Genomic DNA, 14,596 nt, shown 5'->3' with positions numbered 1-14,596 from the left:
ATTAGGAATATTGGGTCGTGTAAGATAAACTGTGGTTTAAAAGAAATGGAGAGCCTGGGTAAATATGCTTACATGAATATATTGCCGTGCTATTTATTTGTATTGTCTGTGGTACGACTAGCTTATGAAACACGGGTCCTTATGGCGGCCGGACAGGTTTCTCTCGGAGACAGAGTTTGAGCTGCTAGCTAAAACAAGACTATCTCCTCCCTGTCCTGGGTGGCTGGGCCCCCAAAATGACAGTCTGGGCAAAGGGGAGGAGGTCTCTCTTTTCCCAATTTTGGTACATTACTTGAAGTTGAGAAGAGAGGTACCCAGCTATAGTATAAAAACAAACAAACAAATAGAACAACAAAAACAAACAAACAAAAAAAACATCATCTGAGGCAAGAGGAGAGTAGAATGCGTGTGCATGTATTTGAGCGATACCGTATTCCTTTCTGGTGAGATGGGTTACAGGCCCCAGAGTGAGGCCTGGGGAGTGGGTTTGAGCCACTTGGAATGGTGAGCTGGGCGGGGGGTGGGGGGGTCTGTATAGTGAGGCCCACTGGCTGCTGGGGTCTAGCATTGTAGGGTGACATGACTTTGTTAGGCCCAAGGGTTGTTTGTCACAGGTATGATTCAAAAGCTGTTTTGCAAACTTCCCTAGAGGACCATCAGGGATTATTTTATTTCATTTTTTAAAAATTTTACTTATTTATTTGAGAGGGCGTGCGCATGCGCGCTTGGGCACAAGTTGTGGGAGGGTGGAGAAACCAACTCCCCGCTGAGCGGGGAGCCCAATGCGAGGCTCGTTCCCAGGACCCTGGGATCAGACTACTCCAGCGTTCCTCTAGATTTCTGGGTTATTCCTAAGGTGATCATCTGTCCCAGTTTGCCCAGGACTGTCCTGATGTAAGCCCCCAAAGTCCTGCATCCGGGGAAACCCCTCAGTCCCAGGGGGATGGTTGATCGCCCTCTTGTCCCTTTTTGAGCCACTTAGCAGCTGCAGCACGGAAGGGGGGAAGTGTATTCTCCCTGCCCCTGTGCACAGTCTCTTCCCTGCAGTGCAGCGGATAAACAGCCCTCCGCTCTTGGGTTGCAGTTCAGCCCAGGATGCACTTTCAGAGAGGAAGAATGTTGCCACATTTCCAGTGTGCCTAGATTATCTATTGCTGTGTAACAAATGACTGAAGACATTAGAGGCTTAAAACAACATTGCCTCGGGGCGCCTGGGTGGCTCAGTGGGTTAAAGCCTCTGCCTTCAGCTCAGGTCATGGTCTCAGGGTCCTGGGATGGAGCCCCACTTCGGGCTTTCTGCTCAGCAGGGAGCCTGCTTCCTCCGTCTCTCTCTGCCTGCCTCTCTGCCTCCTTGTGATCTCTCTGTCAAATAAATAAATAAAATCTTAAAAAAAACAACAACAAAAAAACAAACAACACTGCCTCGTTATTTCTCCTGGTTTCCCTGGGTTAGGGATTTGAGAAAGCCTCAGCTGGCAATTCCGGCTCCCTTAGGACCCTAATGGCAACACCTGGAGCAGCTGGGGACTGGTCAGACGACACCTCTGTTTCATGTCATCCCGGGGCCCCTCCAGGTCATCCCAGCAGCCCCTCTGTATGGGCTGCTTTGAGCTCTCTCCAGTAAGTTTGATCATTACCTTACAGTTCCAGGTTCAGAGCAAGTGTTCCAGCCGGTGAGTAAGAAGCTGCTGCCATGATCACATAGGGTACTATCACAGAGCATCCTCTTGCCTAGTCACAAGATTCGGGGGAGGGGGAGCACAGACCCCACTCCCTGATGGTTGGGGTAGCAACATCACAGCATGTTGGCATGGGGAGATTACTGGAGCCATCTTTGGAAAACACAGTTTGCCACAATTACCTTGGCCCAAAAAAGCAGTTTTTCACTAATAAAGGTAATGAAGTTGTTAAAATACAATTTTTTCCTCATGAATTTTCATAAAGCAATTTTCATTTAGGATGAAAACAAAAAGATCAGCCTGTAAATGTTTTCTTGAATTGTTCTGAAAACCCTTGCTCACCATTGTTCTACTGGAATGAATATGTGTCTATAATATATAATATATATGCCCCCCCCTTCCCCTTAAAAAGAAAGCCGACTGACCGAGATAGGTATAGCAAAAGTTCATAAGCTTCTACAGGAGGAGTTTCAGCATGTGCGTGTGTATGTGTGTGTGTGCGTGCGTGTGTGTGTGTGTGTGGTGTGTGTGAGTTTCCATGCACATGTGCAGCCTGGACGGGGCGGGGCGGGGTGGGGGGAGATGGAAAGGAAAAAGTGATTGGGAGAGTGGAAGGACAAGGGTGGCACAGGACTCCGGCGGAAGGGAGGGTCTGCAACAGGAAAGAATTCTAAAGACATTGATGGCTAGAGAGGGGGACTCCACAGGATAGGGGCAGTGGTGGTCATTTACGAGTGAAGTGCAGGTATACAGAAAGCATCCCTTCAGTAAGAGCATTTGGTTTAAAATGTGGCTACGACGTTCAGGCCCAGCTCTCTCCCATTGTGATGCTGAAGACACACAACTTATTTTTTTTCTTATAGCTTCTTACTTAACGGTAACAGAAATTGGGGTTTAAAAAATTTTTTTAATGTAGTGCCGTCAGGTGGGGAATTTGCCAGTTAGCATTGTTATAGCAAAGTTTCAGAAGGGCATGCTGCCAATCTTCACTTTTTTGAACTGATTTCTTTGGGCTTGATGTATATTTAATGGTCAACTTTTATGATTCTTACTTGACGTCTCTTGTTTTGTCCTAAACACGTTGTTTTCCTGAGGAAAAAGTTAAAAGATTAAAAAAAGAAAAAGGATAGCCAAGAGATCATAATTCTGAGCCACAACTTGTTTGTGTTTCTGGGTTGCAGAAATACTGTAATACGGTCCAGCTCGATTCTGGGATCGACTACCGGAAAAGGGAACTTCCTGCTGCAGGAAAACTCTACTATCTGTAAGTTTTTCTTTGCTTAAATTTAATTTTCTAAGGTTAATACCGAATAATTAATCAGGAAAAGATGAGAAAAATAAGTAGGGTCATTATTAGAGCAGGAAAGGCTAGTTCTGAAGGCTGTGATTCTTAGAATACAAAATGTTATAATGTTAACTTCTCTAAACTGTGTTTTTTGCCATCCACATTTGCATGATTTATAATGTGTGATTGGATGAAACCCTAATTAGTTTTTTGGGGAGGAGTGATGACAGATGGTTAGAAAGTAATGAGATCCTCTTACGAGACTCTAGGATTAAGAGAATATCTTTATTGTGAGAAAGTAATTAATTATTTGTGGACATCTCCTGACAAATATGCCATTTCGGTTCCCCCAAAATTGTTGTTTTATTTTGTTCGACAGTCTGTTGTATTTATTATTGTTGACTGACTTCCGAACATAACTATGTAAAATATATATACACAAGTACAGCTGGATATATTTTATCCTTTAAAAACAAAGGCTCTCCTGAGTAGGAGCTATTTATAATAATAGATGTATTCAGCACATGCAGTTAATGCTGACAAACAAATAGTTGGTTTTAAAATGTCATTTGTGAGAACCTGAAAAGGGACAAGTGCTTTACAAATGTAATCTGTTTAGCGTATCCCGCCAGCGTTGGGCACATAGTGGGTTCTCAATAAATAGGTCTAAGTGCTAATTGTGATTTAACTCAAAGGCATGTTTCTGCTAATTTAAATTTTGATGACAAAAGAGGTTCAGCAAAGTTCTTATCTCTGCCACCTTGTAAGCAGAAGTACTTTACTGTTTTTGAAGCAGAAATTAGCTAGAAAAATCACATAATTAAAATTGCATGCTTTACAGTGTACCAAGGGGGACAATTTCGGTTTATTATTCAGATTCTGATGATTATTATAGAAGGTTCTTCATGTGCCCTTAAGTACTTTGTCTTTAAAGTACTTTATAATTTTAAAAAATTCTTATAACACTTCTTTCTGCTTTAGCTTGGACTTTTCCCCCTGTTCCTTTTATGTTTATATTTGCAGGTTTTTAAAATTTTTCTGATATTTGCAATCTTTCCTGATTCTTTGCTACCAATTTCGTGATATTCCCGACGCGTGGTACCTAGAAATTAGCTTCTTACTATTCTCTGCATTCTTTTTTCAAAGGGGGCAGTCTTTGTCCCCTGTTTTCCCACAAAATGTATCCTTATGTGGAGGAATTAAAACATTTTCCTAATGGGAAGTTCCTTCAGTTGGGATGGTAGGCTGGGTCTACATCATGAGATTTGTTTCCTATTGCTGGAGAGGTCTCAGTGGAATTTACAGGATGTGGAAAGCCGCTTTTGTTGGGAGGATAGCCATTTTCTTTCCGACCTTCTCCCGGAGGCTGCTTCTTCCTTTTCCTGCTAAAGTGCAGTTTTAACACAATGAAATTCAGGTTGGTATTTAAAATACTTACTGGAGGAAAACAACAGCTAACAGCAACCCAGAGTCCAGGAATGGCACTCTGGATCAACTTTCTTAAAAATATATGTATTCATTTAATCCTCAAGGAAGGTAGATTTTGTTTGTGTATTTAACAGCAAAGAGAGCTTTACTATAACGGATAACCAAAACTAGAGAACCTAAAGGCACAGCTCACTTAGCGGGTAAGGCAGATGTGTGTTCCTGAGGAGAATCAGGAATTAAAATCCCCTCGGGAGTGGGAGAATACTATTCGCTAAGGCTATAATTTATATTCTTATAATTATAATTCTTATAATATAATATAATATAATATATGTTCTTATCTCTTTCCTGTTTCACAGGAGCCCATAGGAAGAACTTCTTTCATGACAAAGAAAATTTCCTAGGGTCATGTTAATATTTCTGATTTAATTAGGTTTCTTTTGCTCTTGTTCTTTTAGGGAAACTGAATTAATTTCCCCCATAACAGATTTTAATGTTCCATACTTTATATTGCCCTATTACAACATGTGTTTCTCTTTACTAAAGATCTGCCTAAACATCTGGCATTCGTACCTGAACATACAAGTTCAGATTCCCCCTTTGTCCATCTCATTGCCCACCGCCCAGCAGTCTGAAAAGAAAAACAAAATTCTAGCTTTCCTCCGGGGGAACATGAAGCATTATCTCAGGATTTCATACAAGCAGAATCCTACATATGATCTCTAATGAAATAGAAGTATTCATTATCTCAGTATTTTATTAGTCTAACTTTCCAAAAGCTAATTCAGAATGTCACCAAACACAATCCAAATAATATCAAGAATTATCAGAGATCTTTCAAAGTACCCAAAAAGTTCACATGGGAACACTTTCTATGGTTCATAAGATTGTCTGGGTTGCAAAAGAACTAATTCATATGTGACATTATATGTTTGTATGTAATCTATTTTAGTTGTAGTTTTATATCACATTAGATGTAGAAATCTTACAGTATCTTTATAAATAAGTTCCAGATGTTTGTGGCTCATCCGAACAAGTTCTTAATCTCATACAAAACAAACTCGGAAACTTGAAATTTAGCAGGTTACAAATGACAGAAAGCTTGAGCCCAGATATCTGAACTTTGCAGAAATTAAAATACCCCACGATTGTCCAATTTTTTATTCTGTGGTTACTGCGTGATCACCCCAGACATCAGCACGATGTCATTCTCTTCCTTGTTGCTTGGTGGATTGGGTTCAGTAGGCGTCCCATGTGGGGAATAAGATCCAAGCAGGTCAACTAAGTATTGGGCTTCCTGTTTGCATTTGGGTGAGGGCTTGGGAGAGTAATTTTTTTGAACTGCCTGGTGTTCGCTAGTGGTGGCCGTATCCCATGCTGTCCAGAGAATTTCACTGCTTCAAATTAGTTCTCTAACTGGGGGCTGATGACAGTGGAGGTTTTCATTTTCTATATGCAACGAGCCTCTCTTTTCAGACAGGAAACACCACTGCTGAGGGGTCCATGGGATGTTGCCCCAGGCTATTTTGCTGTCACTTTTGTGAAGAGTTATGGAGGAGATCAGAACTTGTTGGGTGCTCCCTTGTTCTTTTCTCTTTTTCTTTTTCATTCAGGAACGAGTAGTACAGGTTCTTTTTCTAAGTCTGTTGAAGGAAGTAGGGCTTGGGGGTGGGGAGAGGGTTCTTATTCTAATACCATATCTTTGTCATGCTCCCCTCAAAGTTACCCCACCCCTAGCACAAAGGCCATGGCCCCAGTGGAAGACTTTAAACTGAACCAGAAGGGATGGGGAGAAGGTAATGGGCCTGGGATTTGATTTTATCCAACTTACCAGCTAATAGGTTTGCCTGTTACTGTTTCATGGATGCTGGCAGAAGCAAGAGAGACCTGGGTCAGGGACAAAGGATTTTATGACCCTAGGTGTGGAGAACATGTTGTGTCCGTGCCCTCCTTGCCCTGTAGTTCCATTGTCGGGGGTATGGGGAGTTTTGGCAAGGGCCCAGATGAATACCTTCATAGACAATGAATTGTATTATAGGACGGGAACTCTGAGCTTGGGGAATCTACCATTTTATAGCCAGAAGTAAGCAATCCTGTTTTTTGTCTCAAGGGAGACATTGCCTTGTCCCTCAAGGTTTCTTGTGCCAAACACAACCTTGAGAAATGGCTGGGGCCACGCATTCTTGGCATGCTTGGCAAGATGTGCAGATGAGCGAGAGACCCATTTTGGACTGTTTATCCCAATAGGGGACACTGACCAGACTTTTAACCTTAAAGAAGCCCGGCTTTCTCCTTTTATTTCTTTTGGCTCTTATCTATCAAGTCATCCACTGCTTCTGCAAAATTATATCTGAACCTGTTATTCAGTTATGGAATATTTCATTTAAATTATCTCAAGACCATTTCACTTTCATGTATGTGGGAACTATGGGTCATACTGAAATGATTAAAAATTTGTCACAACTTTTAGATAAAGCCCAAATATTCACATATTTTGCCTGGCTTTTTACAGTACATATATTCACCTGTCTTTTGAGCTGATCTCAAAAAGAAGTTTCTTTTTTCTTTTACCTATTGAAGTTTCATGTCTGAAGTACTCTTAATTTCCACTTGGGAAATATCTACTCCAAACAGAAAATAATTTTTGAGAATATATCTTTGAATATTAAAAAAAAAAAAGTTTGCTGGCCATCACCACACAGCTTTGTTTTAGAAGAAAGATCTGTGAAAACAAAGACTGGAGCTCATACATGTTGAAACATCACCACAATTAAAAACTTCATGTTTCTTTCCTATGATAGTCCCTACACACACTCCCCCTTCCTCAACTGAGAGAACCAGATCAATGAAAATTTAAAATATTTCTTAACTCAATTGTCACATTTTTTCATACCTAAAACATTGGCAGACATCTGTCTTCCGCCTGGAAGTTCCCCATTTCTAGTTTACCAGAGTCTCTAGGACATCTTGGGACCTTCTCCCCAACACCAACCCCCATCATTACCATTCCAGGTGTTTATGTCTTAGACATTGGACTTTACAGTGTCTGTCTTAGTTTTTCTTACCAGTTAGAGTACCAACCCGGTCGGTCATTTCCTGTTCCAGTTCCCACTGGAGAACCTCTGAAGCATCTGCCAATGAAATTTGTCAAGTCAATGGAAATTGTCAAGTCTAGTTCCTTTCCTTTTAGACGGTTTCAGTTCCATCTTCCTGACTGCCCAGAGTCCTGTAGCAAGCTGTGTGCATACCCCATTGAAACAATTTTTCTCTCATCATCTATAACAAAGATTCTATGGTAGAAAGCCAAATATGGGTCCCCTATATTCTTTTCCCTTTAATTCCCTGAATTCCCTCATGCATCTTTTAGAGTCTTCTACATTCATATTATTCCTACTCTGACACTAGTTTTCATGGTGTCACAATGGAGTCATGATAGTATTGAAGGGAAAATAGCACATAAGATAAAGAATGTAAAATGTGTTTAGCAGCAAAGGATATAGAAATATATCTATATGGTGATAGTGGCACAAAAACAGAGGATGACATAGCATATTTTCATTTGAAGTTGTAAGGTTTTTTGAGGGCCCATTAGCTGACAAAAGTAGCACCTGATCAGGATAAGGAGCCCATCAGATCACCTTCGTCATTCCTCCGTTGGTAGGATTATACCCTCCCACTATACATATTTTGATTGCTTTTTCTGTACATCTGGCTCTGAAAGCTATGCTTAGTATTAATGTAGCTACATCAGCTTTTTAAAAATTCGCATTTCTGTGATCTATCTTTTCCCATCCTTTTGCTTTTAACTTATCTGTGTCCTACTTAAAATGGTTTCTTGTGAGCAAGACGTATTCGGGAATTTATTTTTATGCAATCTGACATACTCTTTCTTTAAGGGGGGGGTGTTCAAACCATTTAAATTATAATGTGTTTAATGATATGGTTGGATTTGGTGATTTTTTTTTTCTGTTCTTCCCATTTACCTCTTTTTCTGGCTTATTTCATTTTTAAGATTCCGTTTTCTCTCACATTAGTTTATTTACTATACCTTCTTGTTTTTGTTTTTGTGGTTGCTACAGAGTTTAGAGTAAGCATCTTTAACTTATAATAGTCTGCTTTCAAGTAACATTATACCTCTTGATGTACAATATAAAAACCCTACAACAGTGTACTTCCATTTTCACTATCCTGGCCTTTGTGCTGTTATAGTCCTACATTTTATTATGTGATTATGTATTTTATTATGTAATATTATATGTATTTTATGTTAGATACTACACAATATGGTGTTACTATTTTTGCTTGAATGGTCAATAGTCTTTTAGAGATTTTTTTAAATGAAAAAGTTCTTTTACATTTATATGTATACCATTAGATGAAAACTATTTCTTATGCTGTTCATTCTGTTGTATAGTTTGAAATTTCCATTCGGTTTCATTTTCCTTCCGTTTGAAAGTCTTTAACATTTCTTGTGGTATTCTGCTAGTGATGAATGTTCTCATCGTTTATATGTCTCATGTGTCTCTAAAGTCTTTTGTTTTTATTTCTGAAAGACATTTTTGCTGGCTAGAAAATTTGTGGTTGACAGATTTTTTTTTCCTTTTCATTACTTTAAATATTGTTGTTTGATTATCTTCTGACTTGTATTGTTTCTAATGAGAAATCTATCATTCTTTGTCCTTCTTTACATAAGATGTCTTTTCACTAGCTGCTTCTACAGTTTTCTTTTTCGTTATTGGTTTTAAGTTGTCTGTTTATGATGTGCCTTGGTGTGATTTTGTTTGTTTGTTTCTTTTTTTCAAGGTTGGTTGTACTTCTTGGATCCATGAATTTATAGTTTTAATTGAATTTGGAGAGTTTTTATTCCTTATTTCTTAACATACTTTGTCCCTCCTTCCCCTCTCCAATTTCTGGGACTCCAGTCATACCTATATGAGACCTCTGTATGTTGTCTCACAGTTTCCTGATGCTCTGCTCATTTTTTCCCCCAATCTTTTTTTCAGTCTTATTTCATTTTGGGTAGTTTCTTTGGCAGTGTGTAATCTGCTGTTAATTTTATCACACGTACTGTTCATCTCAGACATGGTATGTTTTTGTTTCTAGAAGTTCAACTTCTAGAAGACTTTATATCTTCTTTCTCTGTTCTTAATATCCTTATACCTTCTAGGGTGCCTGGGCGACTCAGTTGGTTAAGGGTTTGTCTTAGGCTCAGGTCTCATGGGATCCTGGTATCAAGCCCAGAGTCTGCTTGTCCTTCTCCCTCTGCTCTCTCTTGCTCTCTCTCAAATAAATAAATAAAATCTTAAGGAAAAAAAAAATCCTCATACCTTCCTCTAGCTTAGTGAACATACAGAGAATATTTATAATCACCGTTTCAATGTCTTTGTCCCCTAATTCTACCATATATGTCATTTTGGGGTCTATTCCTATTGATTGATTTTTATCCTTTCTATTTTTAAAGATTATTTATTTTATTTCGGAGAGTGTATGCAAGTGGGAGGAGGGGCAGAGGAGAGGGGAAAATATCCTCAAGCAGACTCCTCACTGAGTGCAGACTCAGCATGGGACTTGATCCCAGGCCCCTGAGATGACCACCTGAACCGAAATCAAGAGTCAAATGTCTAACCAACTGAGCCACATAGGTGCCCAGGTTTTTATTCTTTTTAGAAGTTATATTCTCCTGCTTCTTTGAATGCCTATTAATTGTTATTGAAGGCCAAATATTGTGAATTTGGGCTTTGTTCTAGGACACAGTTAAGTCACTTGGAAATAATTGTATCCTTTCAAGGCTAAGCTTTGTAAAGTGGGACCAGAGTAATCTTTATTCTATGGTTAATTACTCCTACTAGCGAAGTAATACTCTTCTGAGGACTCTGCTCAATGCTCCATGTGTTAGTAGGGCTATCTACTATGACTGGAGGAAATATGAACTATTTCTGGCCATTAGGAGCTCCAAGAGTAACGCTATGTGATTCCAGTGCTGTTTTGTTGTTTGTTTGTTTGGCCCAACTTCTCTCCCCGCCCCCTTACTACCACCCCACTCCAGAGGCCTGCCGGTACAGGAGACAGTGAAGCCAAGAGTCCTCTCATTGGGTACTTTTGAGCACTCTGACACTCAAATGGCAGGCCTCCTGGTGACAACTACAATCATCCATTTTCCTGTTCTTTGCTCTGCTTCACCAGTGGCATAGCCCGCCTCCAGCCTTGAGTCATTTCTTCTCATGCATGGACAGATCAGTATTCAGTTCAAAGACCTGTGAGGGACCCTTTGCAGATCATGGAACCTTTGTCTTTGGGTGTGTAGCTCTTTCTTCAGTATTCTGCCTTGCAAAAACTAGCTGCCATGGCCTCCCCAAATTCTGAATCTGTTTTCTCAACACAGAGACCCCTGGGATCTGATTAGGTTTCTTCTTCTGAAGCCTGGAAGCTCATCTCATTTGTTTTCTTTCCCTCAGGGATCACTGTCCTGTGCTTTCTGTGATCTAGTGTCTGAAAAAACAATGTTCATATAGTTTAGATAATTTGTAGTTATTTAAGGTTGGAGGGCAAATCTGGGCCCTGTTACTTCATTATGGTCACATCTGAAGTGTAAGTTTCCAGTCCATTATCGTGAAAACAGGTAAATAAAAGAATCTATCTTTCCTGCCTGTTTTAAAAGAACTGATTTTTAGTATAACAAAATAGTTGATGAGGGATGGTTATCTTTATAGATGTTTTCTAGATAACAGATGAAAAAAGAGTGAAAGAATTAGAATATCACCATTTTGTAAAACCATCACAGTTTAATGGAACTAGTTAATCATTTTAAGTTCTATAATAATTGCAGTAGAAATGGAACCTGAATTTGATCCATTTACAGGAAATATTAAAGAGCAATGGAATATTTTGAATAACATCACGGGAATATATTCTTCAAAATGTAGACTGCATATTTTTTTAATGACATAAATAACTTGCCTCTTGAACAAATAAAAGAAGAGAGAGAACCTATAGATTAAAAGAGACCTAAGGAACTTAGCAACCCATTTCTGTGTGTGGACCTTACTTAGATCCTGAATCAAACAAACTGTAAGGACAAAAGCAAAAATAAAAACAGTATGAAACAACAATCAGAAACATTCACACACTAACTGCATATGTCATGACATTGAAGAATTAGTGGTAGCTTTGTTAGGTGTGATAAGAATATTATACTTATTTTTTAATAGCTTTATTGAAATAGAATTCACATGCCATATTGTTCACCCGTTTAAAGTGTATAGTTAATGACTTTTAGTATATTCACGGAATTATGCAACCAGAACCAGTCTACTGTGGAATGTTTTTTTTATCACTCAGCCAATCACTGACCGGCCCAGGCAACCACTAATCTACTTTCTTCCTCTCTGTATTAACCCATTCTGAATATTTCATTTCAATGGAATCATGTAAGATGTGTTCCTTTGTGATTGCCTTCCTTCACTTAGCATAATTTTTTTAGGATTCCTATTATTTTTGTCAAATTATATCCCGTTAAATATAGAACTTCTGTTTGTCCAATCATTAGCTGATGGACATTTGCGTTGTTTCTGCTTTTTGGCTATTGTAAATAATGCTGCTGTGAACATTCGTATACAAGGGTTTTGTTTTTTTTGTGTGTGTGTGGACTTACATTTTTATTTCTTTTGTGTAGACCTAGGAGTGAAATTTCTGGGTGTGGTTAGTTCTACATTTAGTCTTTTGAAGAACTTCCAGATTGTTTTCCAAAGCAGCTGTACCATTTTCTATCTCCATTAGTAGTGTGTGATGGCTCCAGTTTCTTCACACCTTTGACATTACTTGTCCTTACCTCAGTTATTAGCCTTAGTTTCCTAGAGCTGTTGTTACAAAGTACCATGATCTGGGTGGCTTAAAACACCAGAAATTTATTGACTTGCAGTTCTGGAGGCAAAAAATCCAAAATCAAGTTTTCAGCAGGGCCTTGCCTCCTCTGAAACCTCTAGAGAGAATCTTGCCCTTACTTCTTCTCGTTTCTGTTATTTGTCGTCAGTACGTGGTGTTCCTCGACTTGCAAATGGGTCGATCCAGTCCCGGCCTTTATTGTCACATGGTCCTGCTCTGCGTCTCCTCATAAGGGTATTGATCATATGGGATTAAGCGCTCTCCCACTTTACCAGTTACATCTATAAAGACCCTATTTACAAATAAGGGCACATGTTGAGGTGCTGGGACTTAGGACTTCATATCTTTTTGGGGTAACAGTCCAACCCAAATACAATCCTAGCGAATGTCAAATGGTATCTCATTATGGCTTCCATTTGCATTTCTCTGATGGGTAATGACATTGAGCATTGTTTCATTTGCTTGTTGACCATTGTGTATCTTCTCAGGAGAAAAGTCTATTCAGATACTTCGCCCATTTTAAAATTGTGTCATTATTGGATCTCAAGTGTTCTTTATACATTCTAGATATAGATCCCCTGTCGTATATTTTCCATATTCTGTGGTTTATCTTTTTATTTTTGTTGATGATGTCCTTTGATTTTGATGTTGTCCAATTTATTTTTTTCTTTCATTATTTATACTTTTGGTGTCCTATTTAAGAAACCATTGTCTAATCCAAGCTTGTGAATATTTATACCTATGTTTTCCTCTATGAGTTTTACAGTTTTAGCTCTTATATTTAGGTATTTGATTAATTTTGAGTTAATTTTTCTATGTGATGTGATATAGTGGTCTATCTTCATTCTTTTGCATGTGGTTATCTCGTAGTCCCAGCATCATTTGTTCAAAAGACTATTCTTTCTGTATTGAAATATAGCAATACCATTGTTGAAAATTAATTGACTGTAAATATAAGGGTTTATTTCTGGTCTCAATTATATCCCATCAATCTGTTTGTCTACCTTTATGTCAGTGTTATCCTGTCTTGATTGCTATAGTTTTGTAGTAAGTTTTGAAATCAAGAAGTCTTCTTTTTTTTTCTTCCCAAGATTATTTGACTTATTCTGTGTCCTTTGAATTTCCATAAGAATATTACAATCCTCTTGTCAATTTCTACAACACAAAGCCAGCTAGAATTTTTATAAGGATTGTATTGAATCTGTAAATCACATTGGGAAATACAGTATCAAACATTCTGATTCATCCACGTGAGGTATTTTACTAGTTTCTTAGGGCTACCATACAAAGTGCCACAAACTGAGTGTCTTGGAATAGCAGAAACTTGTTCTATCATTGTTCTTGAGGCTAGCAGTCCAAAATCAAGATGTTAGCAGGTTGGTTCCCACTGGGTCCTCTAAAAGAGAATCTGTTCCATGCTTCTCCTGTAGCTTCTGGTGATTCCTCGGCTTATAGGTGCATCACTCCAATCTCTGCCTCTATCTTCATATGCCATTCTCCCTATGTGTCTTTGTTTCTACATTTCTTCTTCGTATAAGGATACCAGTCATTGCATTAGAGACTATCCTAAACTAGTATGATCTCATCTTGATTATATCTGCAAAGATCCTATTTCAAAATAAGGTCACATTCACAAATATTGGAGGTTAGGTGTTTAACATTTTTGAGGACACAATTCAACCCTCAACAGCTATCTTTTCATTTATTTTGGTCTTTTGTAATTCCTTTCAACAGTGTTTTATAGTCTTCAATGTATAAAGTTTTATAATTCTTTTTGTTTATTTTATTCATAAATATTTTATTCTTTTTAAAGCTGGTGTTAAGTGGAATTGTTTTTCTGATTTCAATTCTGGTTTCTTTATTGCTACTGTGTAGAAATGCAACTCATTTTTGCACATTGATCTCGTAGCCTGCAACCTTGCTGACATTGTTTATTTGTTCTAATAGTTTCTTATAGTTCCTGATAGTTTCTAATTCCTAAGTCTTTCTAAATATAAGAAAGATCATTTCTTCTGCAAACGGAGATAGTTTAGTCCTTCCTTTCCAGCCTGGATGCCCCCCCATAATCTGGGTGCTTTTTATACTTTCCTTGTCTGATTTCCTTGCATAGAACATCTGGTACAATGCTAAATAGAAATGGTATATTCCTTTATAGAATGGACACCCTTGTCTTGTTTCTGACCTTAAGTAGGGAAGACTTTATTCTTTAACCATCAATTATGATGTTACCTCTGGGTTTTTCACAGATGCCCTTTATTATATTGGACTTTCTCTTCTATTGTTAGTTACTGAGTATTTTTATCATGAAAGGGTGATGGATTTG

General features: G+C 38.5%; 1 protein-coding gene across 4 annotated transcripts in view; it reads left to right on the top strand.

Moving 5' to 3' along the window:
• The window catches only part of AFG1L (AFG1 like ATPase), a 234,783-nt gene that overhangs the window by 168,220 nt on the left and 51,967 nt on the right, over positions 1-14,596 (top strand). For all 4 annotated transcript variants that reach the window (XR_009354512.1, XM_059176936.1, XM_059176935.1 and 1 more), the window contains one exon: positions 2,861-2,943. Coding sequence is in view for 3 of the 4 variants with exons in the window: in XM_059176936.1 (XP_059032919.1) it covers positions 2,861-2,943 (83 nt within the window). In the remaining variant the exon portion in view is untranslated. The remainder of the gene's footprint in view (positions 1-2,860; positions 2,944-14,596) is intronic.

This window comes from Mustela lutreola, chromosome 6 (genome assembly GCF_030435805.1).
Source record: "Mustela lutreola isolate mMusLut2 chromosome 6, mMusLut2.pri, whole genome shotgun sequence".
Taxonomy (NCBI): Eukaryota; Metazoa; Chordata; class Mammalia; order Carnivora; family Mustelidae; genus Mustela; species Mustela lutreola.
The sequence above is the reverse complement of the archived record's forward strand: the minus strand, read 5'-3'. Positions and strand labels throughout refer to the sequence as shown.